General features: G+C 33.0%; 1 protein-coding gene and 1 long non-coding RNA gene across 7 annotated transcripts in view; both read right to left on the bottom strand.

The window, feature by feature from the left end:
* LOC121764221 overlaps positions 1-17,720 on the bottom strand; it is a 74,037-nt gene extending 56,317 nt beyond the window's left edge. The window contains exons 1-2 of the mRNA XM_042160278.1: positions 17,625-17,720; positions 16,857-16,954 (exon numbers count right to left, since the gene is read on the bottom strand). Of these exons, the coding sequence (XP_042016212.1) occupies positions 16,857-16,954; positions 17,625-17,720 (194 nt within the window). The remainder of the gene's footprint in view (positions 1-16,856; positions 16,955-17,624) is intronic.
* Positions 17,721-17,829: 109 nt separating this feature from the next.
* Positions 17,830-24,829, bottom strand: LOC121765197. Of its 6 annotated transcripts, none has more exons than XR_006042787.1 (8): positions 22,586-24,829; positions 21,688-21,785; positions 21,287-21,385; positions 21,139-21,208; positions 20,549-20,600; positions 18,951-19,978; positions 18,221-18,568; positions 17,830-17,925 (listed from the first exon to the last, which is right to left on the bottom strand). It is a non-coding gene; the product is annotated as an uncharacterized LOC121765197 (long non-coding RNA). The 6 variants fall into 6 exon arrangements; XR_006042786.1 differs by having other exon boundaries at positions 18,951-20,600; positions 22,586-22,746; positions 23,548-24,829; XR_006042785.1 differs by having other exon boundaries at positions 18,951-20,600; positions 22,586-22,746; positions 23,551-24,829.
* Between the last annotated feature and the right edge of the window lie 1,078 nt (positions 24,830-25,907).

Here is a 25,907-nt window from a genome sequence, read left to right as displayed (position 1 = left end):
TCCTAACTCGGTTCTTTCCCTCGTTTTTTATCTTGAACCAGGTATTGTAAATAGTTTATTGTCTAGTTTTGTTTTGTATGAATAAGGATGGGCTACATATGAGGAGCCGTGCCAAAGGAAAGAAATACCCGACCCACCCACCCCGACTTAACATGATTTGAGGGAGTCTTCTTACCCCTTTCTTTACTAATTTTGTCCTTTGCGTTTCAAGAGTATGCACATTGAGGACAATGCATGATTAAGTTTGGGGGGTGTTCGCATGCTTGCTTGATTGGTGTTGATTTTGGCTTAAATTCTTCCTATATTTGTGTATAAGCATGCTTAATTGTCTTCCTTCGAATGTCACTAGCACACCGTTCCTTTAGAATTTGTTGGTGTGGACTTAGTTTCTCTTAAAAGTTGGGTCGTGGAACCTTTCTTTCACTTATTAACCACTTGAGAGCTATAACTTCCATATTTCGATCAAGCGAATTTAGTGTCCTTAGGAGTCTGATTTCTTGAGCTAAGGAGAAATGACAATTCCGGTTTTGAAAAAATGAAAAAAAGGCCATAGGTTGATCTTCTAGACTTAAGCTTGATGAATTATGAACATGTTATTGTTGATGCATGAAAATGATTTAGGCAATAGGACATTAAGCCTCATATTTATACCATCACATGCCTATCCCTTCATAAACCCCTAGTGAGCCAATTTTGAGCTTTGAAGCTTTATTTTTTGTTGAAGATTTTGAGTCACTAAATGAGCCTTTGTTATTTACCCTTTGCTAAGCCTTAATTCTCGGTCCCTATCACCAAGTTTAAAGCACTAGCACATCTTGGGAGGGTTTGTTGTGTGACAAGAAAAAGGATTGTGTTTGAGCCATTAGGTGATAAATGATGTTGTAAAAAAAATTGTGAATAAAAGTAAAAGGCAGCCAGCCTGGATGAGTGGGCTTTTTTCTCCTTTGTAGAGGTATTGTGATTTGGAGAAGTGTATTGTATTAGGCAACCAATTCTTTGCATCTAGAATTATAAATGTACATTCATCAATTCTGAACTAGTAATGACAATGATCCTTTAATAATACTACATCCGTCCTAATTAAGTTGAGTTATATTCATTTTTGGACGTCCCAATAAAATTGAGTCATTTTCTTTTTTGACTAAAAACAAAATATCTAATAATTCATACTTTACTTCACCTACTTTACTCTCTTATCTCTCGTACTTTTTTCATCTCTCTTATTTTATACTATTATCATTTAACACATCCAACACAATTTTTCTTAATATCTCTGCCCAAAAGAAGTGATACAACTTAGTTGGAACGGAATACTCCACAAAAAGATACTCCCTCCGTCCACGAAAAATAGAGCACATTTATCATTTTTGGTTGTCCACGAAAAATAAAGCACATTAAGAAAAAGAAAGTTTTCAACAACTTCTCTCCTACTTTTTTCCCTTCTCTCTTACTAATAATATGGACCTCACATTCCACTAACACTACTTCTCTCTTACTTTTTCTCTGCTCTCTTACTTTACCAATTCCACATTAAAACTCGTGTCATTCACAATGTGCCCTAATTTTTGTGGGTGGAGGGAGTATAAATTATACTCCTTCATCCCACCGAAGATGACTTTTTTTCAGTTTGTCTCATCCAAAGTGACCTATTACTAAAAATAGAAATCATTTATCTCTACTTTATTCTCTATCTCTTACTTTATTCTATCCACCTCACACACAAAATAAAACTGCATAAAATCACGTGCCGACTAAGGAAGGGGTCATTTTCATTGGGACGGATTGATTGACATTATAAAATTCAATAAAATTCTCAAAAATTTGTCACGTCCGCATTTCCTAAGGATAGAAAACACGGTTGATCGCGACTAGGGGAGGATTAAAGAAGCGGGGGAGAAAGGGAAAACAACACAACTCGACCATAGCTCGAAACAAATGGGAATAGCTCGAATCAGAGTATCTCAACAATCAACAACTCAAAAATGAATATTATCTCAGCGTTACAAGAACTCAAAAGAAGGACAACTACTCAGCGGAAGCATTTGAGAGAAAGAATATGCCACGTGTGAAGACATGACACATTCTAGACACTCAAATTTCATCAATGGTCTTGCTCAACACCCACCGCACCCGTCACGCTCTACCTGCACATTTTTAAAAAGAAATGCAGGGCTGAGTACTTGATGCACTCAGTGGACACATGCCAAAATAATTTTCATAAAATATTGTGTCAGCATTTAAAAGTGAACTCGGGGTTTTATAAAAGACCTAGTCACCAAAACATTTCCTTGCTCAAAAGTATGGCTACAACCCATTTTTCTCTCTCCTCGTACCATATCTGAACCTCATATGTGAAACGAGAACGTGGCCACATTCTCGATCACTAGATCGGCCAACTCGAAAGATAGCGCACGATCCCCTCTGTGTACACTAGCTTGAATAGGGACTCACTCCCTAGACAAACCCGAATTCAATTTAACTCATAACTTCTAGTAGGGACTCACTCCCCACTAGGCGATCAGATAGGCACATCCTCAAAAACAAAATACGACATGACACAACATATTTGGAATTTAAGCACATAACTCATACTTGAAAAATATTGCGTAAATTTAAAAGTAAGCCTACACAATAATGTACGATAGAAAGCCCACCTCAAACGCTTAACTCCTCAAACCACTTTCTGTTCCCAACCGTAACAACGTGCACAAGTTCACCCTTTTTGAAACCGCATGATATGCAAAATTAGACTTTGCTAAATAAATTACTTAGTTAAAACAATGCATGCATTCTACGTGTATGCTCAAATTATCCTTCGCCCGTCACAGAGAAATATATGCATAAAGTCCACATATTTTTCTGATTTAATTCTTCGCCACGTAATCTGCCCAAAATAATTCCCGCCTACGGCTCAAGCGTACAATTAACTAAAGTAGTCCACTAAAGAATTTATTTAGTATACCAACAAAAGTAAATAAACTAAATGAAAAGATATATACTCCCAAAACTAGAACACACATACATATATGTATTCCTAACCTTAAAGTCTTACATGCTGAATCTAAATTGGTTCCATTATTAATCTCTCTCCTCAAATAAATTCCAACTAGCTCATAGCAAAATAATGGCCGAACAGAAATATTAACATTGCCCAACAAGGCAAATAACTAAATAAACGAATTTAAAAACATATACTCCCAGCCACAAATTCCTTTTTCTCAAAATTAGTCCAAGATAAGAATGTCATAATTAAACAAAAATTAAAGAGGGAAAAAGAGCCCGTAACATAAAATACTCCCACATCACACGTCTCTGCCCTCTAGCTCTAGGAATCAATTCTATTCTCTCTAGTTCTCAAAGAACAAAACAATGCTCCCTATTTATTAAATTACTCCACCACCTACACGTCTCTCTCTCTCAAATTTTATCTCAAAACAGCAACTTCCTCACTCTCTAAAATTCACCAAAATATTAGAAACAGAGTTCCCATCTTCTTCCTCTCCTTCAATCTCACTCTCCCTTTCTCTCTATCATCTTCTACGATTCACCAAGACAGAAACGATCCCAACTCTCCTATCTCCTTCTTCACTCACTCGCAACAACAAGGAACCACAATCGGATATCTCTTCGGTCAATGTCGCAGCGCCGCTACTCCCAACGGTAAGTCCCTCTCCCCTTTTTCCCAAATATAAATCTTTTACTATTTCCAATTGTTTGATTTCAGTTATTAATGGGCCGACAAAATTTGCAGAAATAAGATTGGAAGAGAAAACAAGAGAACAAGCTCTAATGATATTAAAGTTTGCAACTTTATCATTCAAAATTTCCAGAAATTCAACAAGTCTAAGTTCGATTTCGTTGAACTACTATGAGGAATTGAATGCAGATACTACCAGGGACTACACATATACCTTCCAGAAGAGGCAAAACTTGCAGAAGAGGAGGTATTAACAAAATCGTGCTCTCTCGATTTCTCCTTCACCCTTCACGGAAGAGAAGAAAACTACAATGGAATGGCATTGAAAATTGGCTAAGATTGTGGGAAGAGATATATAATAAATTATGTGGAGATTTGGTTTGTTGGAGAGATTTTAGGGAGTGGAGATATGGGGAAATCGTTTGGTAATGGGATTTGGGAGAAAAATATTTGACCAAAATTTGACTGCTTGACTAGAATGAATAATTAATATTTTGGACTTCTAAAAAAATTTCATAAACTCTCAAAATAAAATGAAACGATATTCGACTAAAAGTTTGACGATCATCCAAAAACTAACTTAAAAGAAATAGGAAAAGTCGGGGCGTCACAATCTACTCATCTTAACAAAAATTTCGTCCAGAAATTTGCATAAATAAAAAAAATGGTTCATAGTGTTCTCCATCTTATCTTCCCATTCTCAAGTAGCTTCCTCGTTATTGTCATGACGTTGTTGTCGGTGTGGGGGTGGGGGTGGATCTCCTCTTGGCCTGGCCTCAATTACTTGTAGTTGCGGGCGTTGTCTCTCATTGTTCTGTCTTGCCCCATTTCCATTATTATTGCTTGGGCATTCCTTGGCGAAGTGTCCATTCCCACTACACTTGTAACATCCACTGCTTCCACCCTTGCATTCCCCAAAATGAAACTTAGAGCACTTGGCGCAGGGCAGAATCCTATATTTAGCCCCTTGATGTCTTCTACCATACTGCGGGTTTCTGTTAGGTTGTTGCCTCTTGTTATCATATGGAGTCTGATCTCCATCCCATTTCCTCTTGTCTCGAGAGTTATGTTGTTGTTGTGGTGTTAGTGGTGTAGGATTCGCTACCGTCTCATCCTTAGGCAGTGCCTCTTCCACATCTAAAGTGCAATTCAAAATCTCGGAGTATGTAATTCCTCTACGGCTGGCCACGGCTACCCTTATTTCGTGTCTAAGACCAGAACGAAATTTTTCGGCAATTTTCTCATCTGTGTCTACTAACTCGGGCGCATATCGGGTCATTTCACAAATAGCACGGTCGTACTCCGTCACCGTCATGCTTCCTTGTTTTAGGGTGTGGAACTCAACTATCTTTGCTCATCTGTAGCTCATGGGAATGTACTTGTTGTACACCTCCTCCTTGAATTCATTCCATGTCAGCGCCTCACGGCGTGCGGGGTTCATTGTCCTTCGCTTAGTATCCCACCAAAAATCGGCAGGCCAAGTTAATTACGGTCATCCAAAAACTAAGTTAAAAGATGTAGGAAAAGTCGGGGCGTCACAAAATTAATATGGGAATGCATCATTAAATAATACTCCATCCATCCTATAAAAGATGTCACACTTGTAGAATGATATGAGATTTAAAGAACTTTAGTTTTTATGTATTAAGTGGAGAAAGAAAATGTAAATTTTATATTAATATAAGAATTTTTACAAAAAATGAAAATGTCACATTTTTAGTAGGACAAACTAAAAAGGAAAGTGAAACATTTTTTATCAATATGTTAGGATTGATCCTGACATATTTAAAAACTCTAATTTAAGATTTGTAAAACTTAAGCAATACAATTCGATAAATTTGAAACTATGCTTTAGAATATAAAATCTTTCTCATTGACGATTTATTTTTTTCTCAATTTTTTCTATTATTTTATTGTATTGAAAAGTTTGAAATATATATATATATATATCTATATATATATATATATATCTATATATATATGAAGATATAAGGATGTATTCAGATTCATAAACTAAATAGTGTTCAAAATCAAAATAATTGTAGTTCATTGGATCTTGTGATCTAATGGTTAGATTAATGTCACGTGTCATCTAATAACGTAGAAAATTTTAGTCTAATAATGTAGCTATGCTAATAATGTACTCACTCTGTTCCATAGTAGTGGAGGCATTTCTTTTCAGCACGGAGATTAAGAAAGAGGTGTGTAATGTATTAAATAAAAAGATAATAAAGTAGGAGAGAGGAAAAAGTAGAGAGAATAAAATAAGAGAGGGAAAAGTAAGTGAGAAGAAAATATGTTGACTTTTACTAAAAAGGGAAATGACTCCACTACTATGAAACGTACCAAAATGGCAAAATGACTCTACTACTATGGAACGGAGGGCGTACTATTTTAGTAAAATAATGTTTCATATTAGTTTAATAATGTAACTCGTCTAATAATATAGCATCTTAGTCGAATAATGTAGCTTAACCCAACGATCCAATCTAAGGATCCAATGGCTGTGACTTGTTTGATGAAACATTATTTTACTAACCACACCACCACAGTACACACTACACTCAGTATACATATGCGATACATACTACAAATATTAAACACACTACAAATAAAATAACACAACACATGTGCAGACATATAAAATAACACAACACATGTGCAGACACTACAAATACTAACACAAAATACAAAATTTATATGTTATACAACAAATATACACATAAAACTCATAATTTATACATAAACACATTATAAATAAAATACACAAACACAATATAAATAAAATACTCTACACATTAAATGGACTGTTGATACTACACACTAAATGGACTGCACATATTACACACATTTCACACAAAATACACGCACTTTACATAGTATAAACAAAACACACACACTGCCCCCACGAAATACACATACTACAAATACATACATAAAATTCACTATTTATACATACGTGTTACATACTACAAATATTAAACACGGTATAAGTAAAATACACAAACACAATAAATAAAACACACATAGCACACGCACTACAAATACATGCATAAAATACACTACACAACAAATACACAATTTATACATACATGTTACATACTACAAACATTAAACACGTTATAAATAAATCACAAACACAATAAATAAAACACACAAGCACACACTATACACCATAACCATACTACATAATATAAAAAAATAACACAAACTGCATATACATACAATACATCATAGCACAAAGTACAAAGTATATACAACACTCAAATACGCACACTTTATACACATACATATTAAACAATCACTACACACACACTATACACAAAATAAATACAGAAAATACAAACATTATAGAAACACCACTTAGTATATATATGCTACACATATTAATATATACTATACAACAAATGTACATATAAAATACTATATTTATACATACGTACCACGTACTATAAACATTAAACATAGTATAAATAAAATACACTACATTAAATGGACGATAAAATACATAAACACAATATAAATAAAATACACTACACGCTAAATGGATTGCACATACCACACGCATTATACACAAAAGAAAATAACACACTTTATACACAATATATAGACAAAATACACTTTTTATACACTATACAATACACAATTTATACATACGTCGCACATACTACAAACATTAACCACGGTACAAAAAAGACACAAAGACAATATATTTAAAACACATTCACACTATATCTACATAAAATGAACATACTACGCACTAAACAAAAATAACACACACTTGATACACATTACGTACTATATGCATACTATATATCATAACACAAAGTTCAAATTGCACACAAAGTATATATACCACGCACAATATACAAACAACGCACATGTTGCTTACTACACAAAAAACCACACATTCTATACAGACCATACACACGCAAGACATTATAGACATACTACACACACTATACACAAAATTCATGCGCTGCACACGCACGCATAAACAAAATACATGCGTTGCAAACATAGATGCACACTACATATATTGTACATCATACTTAAACTATACACAAAATACACACTCGTACACAATAAACAAACTGAACACACTACAAAAAAAATAACAAAATATACTCAATGTATACTATACACACAATATACATGCCCTGCACACACTTCACACAAAGTATACATACACTATAAAAAGTATTCCTAAACATATTATACATTACACGTAAAATTCACACACTATACACAAAATACACTGCACGTAAAATTCACACACTATACACAAAATACACATAGTGTCCGCACACAACAAAACACACTACATATACATACAATACATCATAGCACAAAGTACAAAGTACATACAACACTCAAATACGCACACTTTATACACATACATATTAAACAATCACTACACACACACTATACACAAAATAAATACAGAAAATACAAACATTATAGAAACACCACTTAGTATACATATGATACACATATTAATATATACTACACAACAAATTTACATATAAAATACTATATTTATACATACGAACCACAAACTATAAACATTAAACATAGTATAAATAAAATACACTACACATTAAATGGACGATAAAATACATAAACACAATATAAATAAAATACACTACACGCTAAATGGATTGCACATACCACACGCATTATACACAAAATACACACTAGTATGCAATTCACAAAATAAACACACAAACACAAAAGAAAATAACACACTTTACACACAATATATAGACAAAATACACTTTTTATACACTATACAATACACAATTTATACATACGTCACACATACTACAAACATTAATCACTGTACAAAAAAAGACACAAAGATAATATAAATAAAACACATACACACTATATCTACATAAAATGAACATACTACGCACTAAACAAAAAAATAACACACACTTGATACACATTACGTACTATATGCATACTATATATCATAACACAAAGTTCAAATTGCACACAAAGTATATATACCACACACAATATACATACAACGCACATGCTGCTTACTACACAAAAAACACACATTCTATACAGACCATACATACGCAAGACATTATAGACATACTACACATACTATACACAAAATTCATGCACTGCACATGCACGCATAAACAAATTACATGCGTTGCAAACATAGATGCACACTACATACATTGTACATCATACTTAAACTATACACAAAATATACACTCGTACACAATAAAAAAACTGAACACACTACAAAAAAAAATAACAAAATATACTCAATGTATACTATACACACAATATACATGCCCTGCACACACTTCACACAAAGTATACATACACTATAAAAAGTATTCCTAAACATATTATACATTACACGTAAAATTCACACACTATACACAAAATACACATAGTGTCCGCACACAACAAAACACACTACTTATACATACAATACATCATAGCACAAAGTACAAAGTATATACAACACTCAAATACGCACACTTTATACACATACATATTAAACAATCACTACGCACACTATACCCTAAATAAATACAGAGAAAATACTATATTTATACATACATACCACATATTATAAACATTAAACATAGTATAAATAAAATACACTACACATTAAATGGATGATAAAATACATAAACACAATATAAATAAAATACACTACAAGTTAAATGGATTGCACATACCACACGCATTATACACAAAATACACACTAGGACGCAATTCACAAAATAAACACACACACACAAAAGAAAATAACACACTTTACACACAATATATAGAAAATACACTTTTTATACACTATACAATACACAATTTATACATACGTCGCACATACTACAAACATTAACCACAGTACAAAAAAGACACAAAGACAATATAAATAAAACACATACACACTATTACTACATAAAATGAACATACTACGCACTAAACAAAAAATAACACACACTTGATACACATTACGTACTATATGCATACCATATATCATAACACAAAGTTCAAATTGCACACAAAGTATATATACCACGCACAATATACATACAATGCACATGCTGCTTACTACACAAAAAAACACACATTCTATACAGACCATACACTCGCAAGACATTATAGACATACTACACACACTATACACAAAATTCATGCGCTGCACACGCACGCATAAACAAAATACATGCGTTGCAAACATAGATGCACACTACATATATTGTACATAATACTTAAACAATACACAAAATATACACTCGTACACAATAAACAAACTGAACACACTACAAAAAAAATAACTAAATTTACTCAATGTATACACAATAAACAAACTGAACACACAATATACATGAACTGCACACACTTCACACAAAGTATACATACACTACAAAAAGTATTCCTAAACATATTATACATTACACGTAAAATTCACACACTATACACAAAATACACTGCACGTAAAATTCACACACTATACACAAAATACACATAGTGTCCGCACACAACAAAACACACTACATATACATACAATACATCATAGCACAAAGTACAAAGTATATACAACACTCAAATACGCACAGTTTATAGACATACATATTAAACAATCACTACACACACTATACACAAAATAAATACAGAAAATACAAACATTATAGAAAATACTATACAACAAATGTACATATAAAATGCTATATTTATACAAACGTACCACATACTATAAACATTAAACATAGTATAAATAAAATACACTACACATTAAATGGACGATAAAATACAAAAACACAATATAAATAAAATACACTACACGCTAAATGGATTGCACATACCACACGCATTATACACAAAATACACACTAGTACGCAATTCACAAAATAAACACACAAACACAAAAGAAAATAACACACTTTACACACAATATATAGGCAAAATACACTTTTTATCCACTATACAATAAACAATTTATACATACGTCACACATACAACAAACATTAATCACGGTACAAAAAAGACACAAAGACAATATAAATAAAACACATACACACTATATCTACATAAAATGAACATACTACGCACTAAACAAAAATAACACACACTTGATACACATTACGTACTATATGCATACTATATATCATAACACAAAGTTCAAATTGCACACAAAGTATATATACCACGCACAATATACAAACAACGCACATGTTGCTTACTACACAAAAAACCACACATTCTATACAGACCATACACACGCAAGACATTATAGACATACTACACACACTATACACAAAATTCATGCGCTGCACACGCACGCATAAACAAAATACATGCGTTGCAAACATAGATGCACACTACATATATTGTACATCATACTTAAACTATACACAAAATACACACTCGTACACAATAAACAAACTGAACACACTACAAAAAAAAATAACAAAATATACTCAATGTATACTATACACACAATATACATGCCCTGCACACACTTCACACAAAGTATACATACACTATAAAAAGTATTCCTAAACATATTATACATTACACGTAAAATTCACACATTATACACAAAATACACTGCACGTAAAATTCACACACTATACACAAAATACACATAGTGTCCGCACACAACAAAACACACTACATATACATACAATACATCATAGCACAAAGTACAAAGTATATACAACACTCAAATACGCACAGTTTATAGACATACATATTAAACAATCACTACACACACTATACACAAAATAAATACAGAAAATACAAACATTATAGAAAATACTATACAACAAATGTACATATAAAATACTATATTTATACAAACGTACCACATACTATAAACATTAAACATAGTATAAATAAAATACACTACACATTAAATGGACGATAAAATACAAAAACACAATATAAATAAAATACACTACACGCTAAATGGATTGCACATACCACACGTATTATACACAAAATACACACTAGTACGCAATTCACAAAATAAACACATAAACACAAAAGAAAATAACACACTTTACACACAATATATAGGCAAAATACACTTTTTATCCACTATACAATAAACAATTTATACATACGTCACACATACAACAAACATTAATCACGGTACAAAAAAGACACAAAGACAATATAAATAAAACACATACACACTATATCTACATAAAATGAACATACTATGCACTAAACAAAAAATAACACACACTTGATATATATTACGTACTATATGCATACTATATATCATAACACAAAGTTCAAATTGCACACAAAGTATATATACCACGCACAAAATACATACAACGCACATGCTGCTTACTACAAAAAAACACACACATTCTATACAGACCATACACACGCAAGACATTATAGACATACTACACATACTATACACAAAATTCATGCGCTGCACACGCACGCATAAACAAAATACATGCGTTGCAAACATAGATGCACACTACATATATTGTACATCATACTTAAACTATACACAAAATACACACTCGTACACAATAAACAAACTGAACACACTACAAAAAAAAATAACAAAATATACTCAATGTATACTATACACACAATATACATGCCCTGCACACACTTCACACAAAGTATACATACACTATAAAAAGTATTCCTAAACATATTATACATTACACGTAAAATTCACACATTATACACAAAATACACTGCACGTAAAATTCACACACTATACACAAAATACACATAGTGTCCGCACACAACAAAACACACTACATATACATACAATACATCATAGCACAAAGTACAAAGTATATACAACACTCAAATACGCACAGTTTATAGACATACATATTAAACAATCACTACACACACTATACACAAAATAAATACAGAAAATACAAACATTATAGAAAATACTATACAACAAATGTACATATAAAATACTATATTTATACAAACGTACCACATACTATAAACATTAAACATAGTATAAATAAAATACACTACACATTAAATGGACGATAAAATACAAAAACACAATATAAATAAAATACACTACACGCTAAATGGATTGCACATACCACACGTATTATACACAAAATACACACTAGTACGCAATTCACAAAATAAACACATAAACACAAAAGAAAATAACACACTTTACACACAATATATAGGCAAAATACACTTTTTATCCACTATACAATAAACAATTTATACATACGTCACACATACAACAAACATTAATCACGGTACAAAAAAGACACAAAGACAATATAAATAAAACACATACACACTATATCTACATAAAATGAACATACTATGCACTAAACAAAAAATAACACACACTTGATATATATTACGTACTATATGCATACTATATATCATAACACAAAGTTCAAATTGCACACAAAGTATATATACCACGCACAAAATACATACAACGCACATGCTGCTTACTACAAAAAAACACACACATTCTATACAGACCATACACACGCAAGACATTATAGACATACTACACATACTATACACAAAATTCATGCGCTGCACACGCACGCATAAACAAAATACATGCGTTGCAAACATAGATGCACACAACATACATTGTACATCATACTTAAACTATACACAAAATATACACTCGTACACAATAAACAAACTGAACACACTACAAAAAAAAATAACAAAATATACTCAATGTATACTATACACACAATATACATGCCCTGCACACATTTCACACAAAGTATACATACACTACAAAAAGTATTCCTAAACATATTATACATTACACGTAAAATTCACACACTATACACAAAATACACTGCACGTAAAATTCACACACTATACACAAAATACACATAGTGTCCGCACACAACAAAACACACTACATATACATACAATACATCATAGCACAAAGTACAAAGTATATACAACACTCAAATACGCACACTTTATACACATACATATTAAACAATCACTACGCACACTATACACAAAATAAATACAGAGAAAATACTATATTTATACATACATACCACATATTATAAACATTAAACATAGTATAAATAAAATACACTACACATTAAATGGATGATAAAATACATAAACACAATATAAATAAAATACACTACAAGTTAAATGGATTGCACATACCACACGCATTATACACAAAATACACACTAGGACGCAATTCACAAAATAAACACACACACAAAAGAAAATAACACACTTTACACACAATATATAGAAAATACACTTTTTATACACTATACAATACACAATTTATACATACGTCGCACATACTACAAACATTAACCACAGTACAAAAAAGACACAAAGACAATATAAATAAAACACATACACACTATTACTACATAAAATGAACATACTACGCACTAAACAAAAAATAACACACACTTGATACACATTACGTACTATATGCATACCATATATCATAACACAAAGTTCAAATTGCACACAAAGTATATATACCACGCACAATATACATACAATGCACATGCTGCTTACTACTCAAAAAAACACACATTCTATACAGACCATACACACGCAAGACATTATAGACATACTGCACACACTATACACAAAAGTCATGCGCTACACACGCAAGCATAAACAAAATACATGCGTTGCAAACATAGATGCACACTACATATATTGTACATCATACTTAAACTATACACAAAATATACACTCGTACACAATAAACAAACTGAACACACTACAAAAAAAACAACAAAATATACTCAATGTATACTATACACACAATATACATGCCCTGCACACACTTCACACAAAGTATACATACACTACAAAAAGTATTCCTAAACATATTATACATTACACGTAAAATTCACACACTATACACAAAATACACTGCACGTAAAATTCACACACTATACACAAAATACACATAGTGTCCGCACACAACAAAACACACTACGTATACATACAATACATCATAGCACAAAGTACAAAGTATATACAACACTCAAATACGCACACTTTATACACATACATATTAAACAATCACTACAGACTATACACAAAATAAATACAGAGAATACAAACATTATAGAAACACCACTTAGTATACATATGTTGCACATATTTATATACACTATACAACAAATGTACATATAAAATTCTATATTTATACATACATACCACATATTATAAACATTAAACATAGTATAAATAAAATACACTACACATTAAATGGACGATAAAATACATAAACACAATATAAATAAAATACACTACACGCTAAATGGATTGCACATACCACACGCATTATACACAAAATACACACTAGTACGCAATTCACAAAATAAACACACACAAAAGAAAATAACACACTTAACACACAATATATAGACAAAATACACTTTATACACTATAAATACACAATTTATAAATACGTCGCATATACTACAAACATTAACCACGGTACAAAAAAAACACAAAGACAATATAAATAAAACACATAAACACTATATCTACATAAAATGAACATACTATGCACTAAACAAAAAATAACACACACTTCATACACATTACATACTATATACATACTATGTATCATAACACAAAGTTCAAATTGCACACAAAGTATATATACCACGCACAATATACATACAACGCACATGTTGCTTACTACACAAAATAACGCACATTCTATACAGACCATACACACGTAAGATATTATAGACATACTACACACACTATACACAAAATCCATGCGCTGCACACGCACGTATAAACAATATACATGCGTTGCAAACATAGATGCACACTACATATATTGTACATCATACTTGAACTATACACAAAATATACACTAGTACATAATAAACAAACTGAACACACTACAAAAAAAAACACAAAATATACTCAATGTATACTATACACACAATATACATGCACTGCACACACTTCCCATAAAGTATACATACACTACAAAAAGTATTCATAAACATATTATACATTACACGTAAAATTCATACACTATACACAAAATACACTACACGTAAAATTCACACACTATACACAAAATACACATAGTGTCCGCACACAACAAAACACACTGCACTACATACACTATACACAAAATACATAAAATATACACACTGCTTGCACTACACAAATACACACACTTTACACATACATACAAAACAACATTACACACTGCCTGCATTACACAAAATACATACAGAAAATACAAACCCTATAAACACACTTCATGATGAATGACAGATAATTTGAAGCATATAGGACGGCATTTGTCAAGAGCTTTGTATTAAACTCAAGTTGCCCCTTCTGGTAACTTGCCTTGGAGGGAGTTATTGGAGGGAGCATTTAACTGTCTTGAATATATACCAAGCTTTTTTCCGCAATGCAGGAACCTATACAAAACAAATGACCATGATAACACCAAGTAAGGCAAAATGAATAAAATGACAACTGTTCATATGTATAGCACGCAAAATCTTTCTCAAAGTGCAGATATTGCAATGCTTAATGTACAGTAAATACTACAAACAATGTTATAGACCAATTGCGGCTATGCATTACTAATTAGTTAAAAATCACAAGAAAAGGTTGTACAAAACTCGTTGGTTTTTCAATGTAATTGTAACAATAGATCAAAAGGGTCTGGGAAATCTTTTTTATTATAAATGCAATGAACATTATTTCTCTCAGAGAGTTCTGATAAAAACTGCATGATGCTTTGATTTTAAAAACCAATACCTCGAGTCCAACACACTTTGCCATATCCTGAGTTGCCATTGCTGGCCAACTCATCCAGGTATGATACACTTTCAGCTTCACAAAGTTGCAAAAACTGCAGCAGAAAACATCACACTTACTTTATAGAATTAAGGGTCTGTTTATACAACCACACCAAGCACAAGTACAAGGCATTACTAATAAGTAGTTAAAAATCACAAGAAAAAGTTGGAAAATAATTCAGTTTATTTTCGGAGTACAAAACTTGTTTTTTCAATGTAATTGTAACAATAGATCTAAAGGGTCTGGGAAATCTTTTTCTATTATAAATGCAATGAACATGTATCTCTCTACAGTTATGACAAAAACTGCATGATGCTTTGATTTTAGAAACCAATACCTCGAGTCCAACAGAGTGTGTGCCATATCCTGAGTTGCTGTGTTGCTGGCCACCTCATCCAGGTATGATACACTTTCAGCTTCACAGTGTTGCAAAAGCTGCAGTAGAAAAATTCATACTTACTTTAAAGAATTAAGGGTCTGTTCATACAACAACACCAAGCACAACTACAAGCACATAAAAATTTTAAGGTGTGCTAACTTTACCAGCAGCTCTAAGATTTAAAGACATATATCAACTTATCTTAATTGGAAAGTGCACTCAATTCATAATAGATAAAACTTTAGATTTTAGGTGGGAGATAGCAGCCATGTATAAGGAAATATTTTCAGAGACGATAACTTTTAAGTTCTTGACGGTCTGAACCAGAATCAGAACACCTCCATTGCCCCACTACTCCTTAATTAATAAATATGTCACAGGGACGAAAGCAAATAATAAAGAAACAAAAGGGGAAAAGGAAAACGAGAAAGTAACCGGGAATTGAGAAAGAATTAAGAAGTGTGAGATTTTAGTTAACTAGTGGGATAAAGTTCAATGTGCTATTAATAGAACTTGTAATTGCTAACTCATAACAAGGAAGAAAATCCTGAGTAAAAGCATGGGAAACCCAAAAGGATCAAGATAACGTGTAAACAGAGACTTAAAATTTATAAGACAGCTACATCCAATCACCTCTACGGGAGTTTCTCTTCTCATAGTTGTAAAACCAGTCCCAATGTTAATGTAATCCATAAAGCACATAGCGAGAGAGTAGCATAGTTAAACCTGATAATTTACTTGTGCTGAGGTTGATTTAGACCACCGTGGTAAATCCAATGAGGCAGATTGTATTGACAGCAAAGCACCACTGAGTGACTGCATTGTGGGTTTTGAGTAGATTAGCTCTCAAAAATACAGTCAAAACAAGGTAAAAATAGAAAAAGTATCAAGTCAACTACATCAAAGTATACAAAGACACTATTACTTGCCCTAGGAAGGGTAGGTGTGTTGTGATGGCTTCATGTAATTAGGAGTGAACTCAGAGAACTTGGTGGTCTCTGTTGCAGTGGGATCGAAGAGGGAATTGCTAATCGAGACAAAATGTTGTTGGGTCCAATCAGAGAAAATTGTGGGCGTGCAATTTGAAACCAAAAGGACAAAATTGTAGTGATCATGAGTTCACGCAAATCACTTGGAGTAGAAGTATTATCCACAACCACATAGACAAGGTGAAACCAGAAACCACATATAGGCATGTGGGAAGACGATTTGAATGATGACATCGAGATAGCACTTTTGTCATGTTTTCTAAGAAATAGTCATCTGTTTCTCATATGCTGGTTCAACTACTTAACAGGAAGATAAAATAACATGTTTAATACCTCTATATGTGGAGCTGAAGATTGAATATGACCGCGTCGGTGAGCAGTATTGGCACTATGGCCACCATCAGGTTCGGTATAAGCCGCTGAAATACCGTTGAGTGCCCTCTCTATACTGTGGCCACTCAATGAGATGGTCCACAAACTGCTCCAATGCCATACTCTCAAAGGAAAACATCAGAATGTTATAAATCCAAGGTAAAACTGAAATTCACAATAATAACATTAACTGATAAACTAGGAAGGAACAAACTTCTGAATCTGCAGGCTTCCTCAAAGCATCTAAAATAGCACGTAAAGCAATACCCTATGTACGGTGAGTCACACATTGATGTTTAATGACTGATCCTGAAGCAGAAGCATTCACAAAGGATAAACATTATAGACAAACTGATTATAACAGGGTAACATTCAACTAACATAGTTAGGTTGAATAGTATTTTACAATGCTACTAATTTGTAAACCAAAATTTATAACGGACAGCAAAGATAACAAACTCAAATATAGTAGACTACGTATTAAACTGCTTAACTGGCATATAAGAGATATTAAGTCAAATTAAATTGTTGAGGAACTTGACTAAATATATAGAAATCGAAGTAGTCTAGATTCCATCCATTGTAATTGAAGTATTTACTACATAGTAACAACAAGCTGCAGTTTCCATTCCGGCATTGCAAAAATATTAAAATTCAGTCACCCTGCCACCACAGTAGTGGCAACACTAACCTCATAGAAAGTATCTTTACGTGACACTAATTGCGTGCTCAACCAGCTTCCAAGGCCCATGATTTCTTTTTAGATACAAGTACAGCAAACTGAATGTCAAAGTAAAAAAGGAAATGTGTCTAGTTAACAGATATATTAAGAAGCCAAGATTTGACAATCGATGGGTATACATATCAAAGAAACACTAATATTGCACATATTTGTACACGGCATAGACAAAGAAAAGTAGGATGCAATGTATGTATTAATTAATTATGCTGCAAGGTAGCAAAAGGTGGATTAGAAAAAGATGAAAAACGTCAGTCACAGTATAACAAACAAAAATTTAATATATGTAACAGTTCAGTAATTAGCTGCAAAAGGCAGCAAATAATGAATAAAATAAATATAAAAATATAGGCGCAACAACCAGGAAGCAGAAGACCACGCAAAGCAAGGTCAAAAACCAATAAATAGACTTGTGCCTTTTGTTTTCCACACCTTCCCCCCGTTTCTTATAAGTTAAAAACTCCACCTACCACCCCCGACCTTCAGATCGACCAAGTACATTCTACTCTATTTATGCACGAGGAACTATCACAGAAAACACCTTAGTTGCACAAGGGATAACATTTTGAAAAAATGAAACTAAATGCTTAGAGAGGCCTTCAAGTAGAATGAATCTAAATGCTTAGAGAGGCCTTCAAATCGACTACGAGTGACACGAGAATATGCTAAATTATATCAGTAGCCTCAAACGCAGCAGAATTGGCAGACAGCTCAGTAATCTTAATCAGTAATCTAAACCCTAATCTTAATCAGATAGAAATTCTTTCCTGCATACAGCCAAGAAAAGGGTTACAGGTTTAGTGCAACAGGTAGAAGTATTCCAAGGATACAAAAATAATAGACTGTTGTATGTATTCCACTTCCTACAACTAAACAAAAAATTATATCTAAATGTATGTACAAAGAAGAGAATAACTAACCACACAACCTGGTATCGTGATGATATCGTGTTCTTCAAAATTAGACAAAGAAGTCCAACCCTAATTTTATCAGGTACCGACAAGTGTAGAGCATCAGAAAGATTTTGCAGTAGTTCTTCATTGATGGCTTTAGTATGAAATGACACACTAAATATCGAACTAAATTCAGGTTTATAAAAATACAAATATTAGTTTCAGCTTTATACCCTTCAACTCACTGGAATTAATAGTGAGGTGGTCAAAATTGAACTGGAGTAGTAGTATGCTACCCTCCATTCCATCCATTGTATAATAACAAGTTAAATTAACCACACACATCAAATACCCCCAAACAGAAGTCTTGCTCACCCTCAAGCAACTTAGACAAATAAGCACACTCACAAGACCCAGGATTTGACGACTACAATAAAGCTCGGATTTCCCACCTGCTGGAAACTGGTTCCTTCTCGCATACCAAAATGCTAAAAACAAACCTCTACCGTTATATCTTTATCAGAATAAAAAAACATAATACTCTGTCAATTTAGATCATCTTCGAAACATTCCAACATTTAATTTTGAGTGATCGATTAAATTGTCTTTAAATATATACTACCATCTTTCCTGTCATCTTTACAAGATCAGTCTTACCTTCCTACCTTCCTTTTCTGGCACTAAAATTCCTTTTTATGAAGCGTATTCCCTACAAAACAGTTTGAATCATTTGCATATCATATAAGACCCCAAGCAAATTAAGTGTTATTTAAACGTGGTTTTTAACATGATTTTCAAATCTTAAGTGAAAGGAAGGAAAAGTTTTATATCATAGAAAAAAGAGAATTTCTTTTGTTTTCTTTTATCATCACTAGAAAAGGTAAGTACTACAGCACCAGAAAAGTTACATAAGATGATCTCTTACAAAAACAGTGTGAATCATTTGCAAATCATAAATAAAAAGTTACATAAGATGACCCCGAGCAAAGAAGATTGTCAATCTTAGATTTTCCGAAACAAGCAGGCAGTACTTAAAAAAGTAGAGAATGCAATCATGCACATAATGAATAACTATGGTGAGTTAAGCAAGTTTATTAAAGAAAAAATAAAGTGCAGCTACAAGAAGCAGCACTGTGACCATCTGCTAGAATGTTTCATTATCTAAATAGCAAAATAAGAAATATAGGACATGAAGAAATAATCAATGTCCGATTACAGCATGGAAGGAAGGCATATATTCAAATTACCTCAGCAGTAGTACATCATCTTCATTCAAAAATCCTGGAACTAAAGACTCTGCATGACATAACAGTGAACCTACATGCAATAGAGTATTAGAATATAGATATGTACTATTACTTGATTAACAAAGGGAAGAATTAGAAGCAGGCATACACAAGTTATTGCTAACTGTGGACACTTTGCCATCTGACAGTTTCTAATAGTCCTTCTCTATGACCCGAATGAACATGTTGAGAAACAGATCCTTCTCATCTGGGATTGAAACAAATGTTATTACTTGTTAAACATTACTATCAAGCAGCATACCCTGATTGAAACCGAAAATTACTAAATCATTTTATTCTGGTATACATCAGGAACAAAGCAATGAAGGTTTGCAATCACTTTAATCAACAAAGACGTTCTCTGATGAGCATTAGATGAACGAGGTACACTGCAAGGGGTGAATTCAAATTTATACATTGGCGATATAGGGTGTTTAAGACCCATGCAATAGTTGTAACTGACTAATTTGGTGAAATAAGAAGTATTAAGATGATGTAGATAATACATACTTTAATGGTGCATCCTCTTCACAAACTAGAATGTTAGACGAGCACCAGCCAGATACAAACTCTCCAGAGGGAGTAGAAAGATTGTCGCTAAAGCTTCCCTATGAAGGAACACATTTGTAGGGTCAGAAAAAAAAAATCACGATTTCCTTGAGAAAAGATTATAACAATTGAAGAATCAAAAGAATTGATGTGTATAGTATAGCATACCAATTTCCATTTACTCTTGAGACAAAAAACGTCAGATGAAAAAAATAACTGACCATCATACATTGACAAATAGCTTAAACTCTTCTTACTAATCATTTGTATCTCTTTGCAATGACAAAAACCAAATGAGGAAATGAAGTCACTTGAACAGTTCGTGGTAGTTTTTCAATTAGACGATCAAAATGACAAAAATATGCTGGTAAACTTACAAACTCATTCTATGTGCTAAGTGACTTGTGAATATAGTAACTACAGTTTAGGAAGCCCTCTTTATTCCATTTCACAAAATACCCGCAAAAAAAATTAGTTGGTTAGGTTTAAGTAAAGAAATTTACCAGCAAATAACATGCAAAATACAAATAAGATTGTCCCCAGACTACATAGTACAAACATTCAAGATAAGATAAGCATGGAGGTGATCATTAAGTCTAAGTTATTGCAGGTGCTCAAACTCTTACCTTTTCATTTGAAATTAAATTTCATAAAATTAGCATCCATTTGTTAAAACAAGCAATTTGATCTCACAATCTCTTCAGGCACATCATTACTGTGTTCACATAAGCAAAGATATTTTCTAAGAAACTCAGATATCATGCTTTAAGTCTTTTCGACCTTCAATCGTGAAACCTTACCATGAAATCTATAGCACTCTATAAGATTTTAAAATTAGTTGTACAGATGGAAAGCTTACAAAGTTTATCATAATGAATGACTGAAAATTTGAAGCATCTGAGACGACATCTGCCAAGCGCTTTGTATTACGTTCCAGTTGGCCCTTCGGGTAACTTTCCTCGGAGGGAGCATTTAACTCTCTTGAATCTATACCAAACATTTTTTCAGCAATGCAAGAACCTATACAAAACAATTGCCCATGTTAACAGTAGGGCAAAATGAGAAACTGAAAACTGCATATGTATAAAAGGCAAAATCTTCTCAAAGTGCAGATATTGCAATGCTTATTGTACGGTAAATGCTATAAACATTTGTTATAGACCCAATTGACTGCTCAACCAGCTTCCAAGGCCCATGATTTCTTTTTTAGATGCAAGTACAACAAACCTAATGCCAAAGTAAAAAAGGAAATGTGTCTAGTAAGTACTTGGGAATGAGCCTGTAAAAACAGATATTAAGATGCCAAGATTTGACAATCAATGGGAGTTTATATATCAGAGAAACACTAATATAGCACATATTTGTACAGGCATATGAGACAGAAAAATAGGATACTATGTATGTGTTATTTATAAAGCAGTAAGACAGCAAACAGTGGATTAGAAAAAAGTAGAAAAACGTCAGGCACTGTATAACTCACAAAAACATAATATATTTAACAGATTAATTTTAAATCTGCAATATGTAACAAAGAGTGAATTAAATAAGTATAAAAATATAGGTGCAACAACCAAGAGGCAGAAGATCAAGCGAAGCTAGCTCAAAAATCAATAAATAGACTTGTGCCTTCAATTTTCCACCCTTTCCACCCGTTTCTTTTATGTTAAGAACTCAGTCCCCTACCACCCTCGACCTTCTGATCGACTAAGTACTTTCTAGTCTATTTATGCACTAGGAACTATCACGGAAAACACCTTAGTTGCACAAGAGATCACATTTGCAAGAATGAATCTAAATGCTTAGAGAGGGCATCAAATCGACTACGAGTAACACTAGAATATGCTGAATTATCTCAGTAGCCTCAAAGCAGCATGATTGCTCTGTAATCTGACTCAAACGGAAAGTTTTTCCTGCATACAACCAAGAAAAGGGTTACAGGTTTAGTGCAACATGTAGAAGAATTCCAAGGAGATAAAAATAATAAAATGTTGTATGTATTCCACTTCCTACAACTAAACAAAAAATTATATCTAAATGTATGTACAAAGAGGGGATTAACAAACAACACATCCAGGTATAGTGAATATATCATGTTCTTCAGAATTAGACAAAGCAAGTCCAACCCCAATTTTATCAAGTACCAACAAGTGTAGAGCATCAGAGAGATTTTGCAGTAGTTCTTCATTGATGGCTTTAGTATGAAATGACACACTAAATATCGAACTAAAGTTAGGTTTATAAAAATAAATGGTTGAATATTGAAGCAAATATTGGTTGCAGCTTTATACCCTTCAACCCACTGGAATAAATAGTGAGGTGGTCAAAATTGAACTGGAGCAGTAGTGCGCTACCCTCCGTTCCATCCATTGTATAATAACAAGTTAAACAATTACCACACACATCAAATACCACCAGACATAAGTCTTGCTCGCCCTCAATCAAGTTAGACAAATAGGCACATTCACAAGACATTAGATAATCCTCTACTTCAAGTCACGTCAAATCACACGAATCATTTAGAGAAACTAGGTTGACCCCAAATTCACTCTCGGGTAAGACTTTAGAACAAGAATTGTACACGAACTAATTCCCTAAGAGCTAGGCATCCCAATGCTTCAATGTAAGTTCGATTTATGTCTTGGGAGTCTCAAACCATCGTCACTAATTCATAAAGAGAATTTCTTCCGGCTATTCTTCATTTTAAGCACATAAGATCTTTCTCCCAAACTCAAGCAAAATTCATCACTCACAAGTCAATATGATGCATATATCAAAAGGTCTTATTCATTTGGATGTAATGGGGCTTATGGTAAAGGTGTGATCATATTTGGTTAAGTAGCTTATCACATTTTAAATACTAGCACATCCATCATACCATCCTTCACAACATCCTTCACATCTCACTCAATGCGTGCAAAATTCTGACAGCTCACCACCCCAAACTTGAGATTTTTCTACCATCTAAACAAAGTCATCTTATTCTTTTGAGCATATTTCTGTTTTTTGCTCAATTTTTTTTTCTAGCCTTGGCTTTTTTTTTTTACACATGAAAGGCTGCCTTTTTATTTTATTTTTTTTACTAGCCTTGGCTTTTTTTTACACATGAAAGGCTGCCTTTTATTTTATTTTTTTACTAGCCTTGGCTTTTTTTTACACATGAAAGGCTGCCTTTTTTTTTCTAGCCTTGGCTTTTCTTACACATGAAAGGCTGCCTTTTTTTTCTAGCCTTCGCTTTTTTTAACACATTAAAGGCCGCCTTTTTATTTTATTTTTTCTTTGAAGACACAGCTTTTTTCACTTTGTATCTCAATATAAATGAATACCACCTGATGAATGTTCCAGGATTTCCATCTTTTTCTTGCCACCATAAATACCCTCCCAAGAATGTGCTAGCATTTTAATTTTAGTGACTAGGGTAGAAAATATAGGCCAACAAATGGATATAATAAGTAGGCTAATATAGTGACTTCAAAATTTTCAACAAAGAAAATTAGGCTTTTGGGGCTCAAACGGGGCTCACTATGGGTTTATGTGGGGTTAGGCATGGTGATAATTTGGATATGAGGCTTTTTGTCTATTGCCTAAATCATTTTTATATGCACCAATATCAAACAAGATTGCAACTCAATAAAGCTCTCATTCAGTCGATCGGCCCTATGGCTTTTTCAATTAATTTTCAAAACCGGAATAGTTCTCTCTCCTTTAGCTCAAGAAATCGGGCACCAAAGAACACTCTTGTCACTTATCTGAAGCACGGAAACCTAGTTCTCCAGAAGTTAGTAAGCAACAACAAGTTTGCAGACCAACCTCGAGAGAAATGAAGCCTACGCTAATAACCCATAAAAAGTGGTGAAAGTAGTGACAATCAATAGAGAGAAAATCTTGCATGCATCCACAGCACCGGCAAGTGTTCAAGGAATTAACGCGAAGTAGACAGAGTGTGCGCTTGGATATGACGAAAGAGTCGCGGTTAGGCCCACAAAAGTATCCTGAAGAAGTGATAGTAGAATACCTCAGCGAAGCACGAGGTTACGAAGGGTAATATGCAGCTCAATGACGATGAAATATTAAAAGAGGAATTGGTTTCAACAGCCAGCCAGACGAGATGAAACGTCTAATGGATGACTCGAATCAGTCATAAGATCTCAGTCACCATATAGAACGGCGCTTAAGAAATAAGA

The sequence above is a fragment of the Salvia splendens genome, chromosome 14 (genome assembly GCF_004379255.2).
Source record: "Salvia splendens isolate huo1 chromosome 14, SspV2, whole genome shotgun sequence".
Classification (NCBI taxonomy): domain Eukaryota; kingdom Viridiplantae; phylum Streptophyta; class Magnoliopsida; order Lamiales; family Lamiaceae; genus Salvia; species Salvia splendens.
The sequence above is the reverse complement of the archived record's forward strand: the minus strand, read 5'-3'. Positions and strand labels throughout refer to the sequence as shown.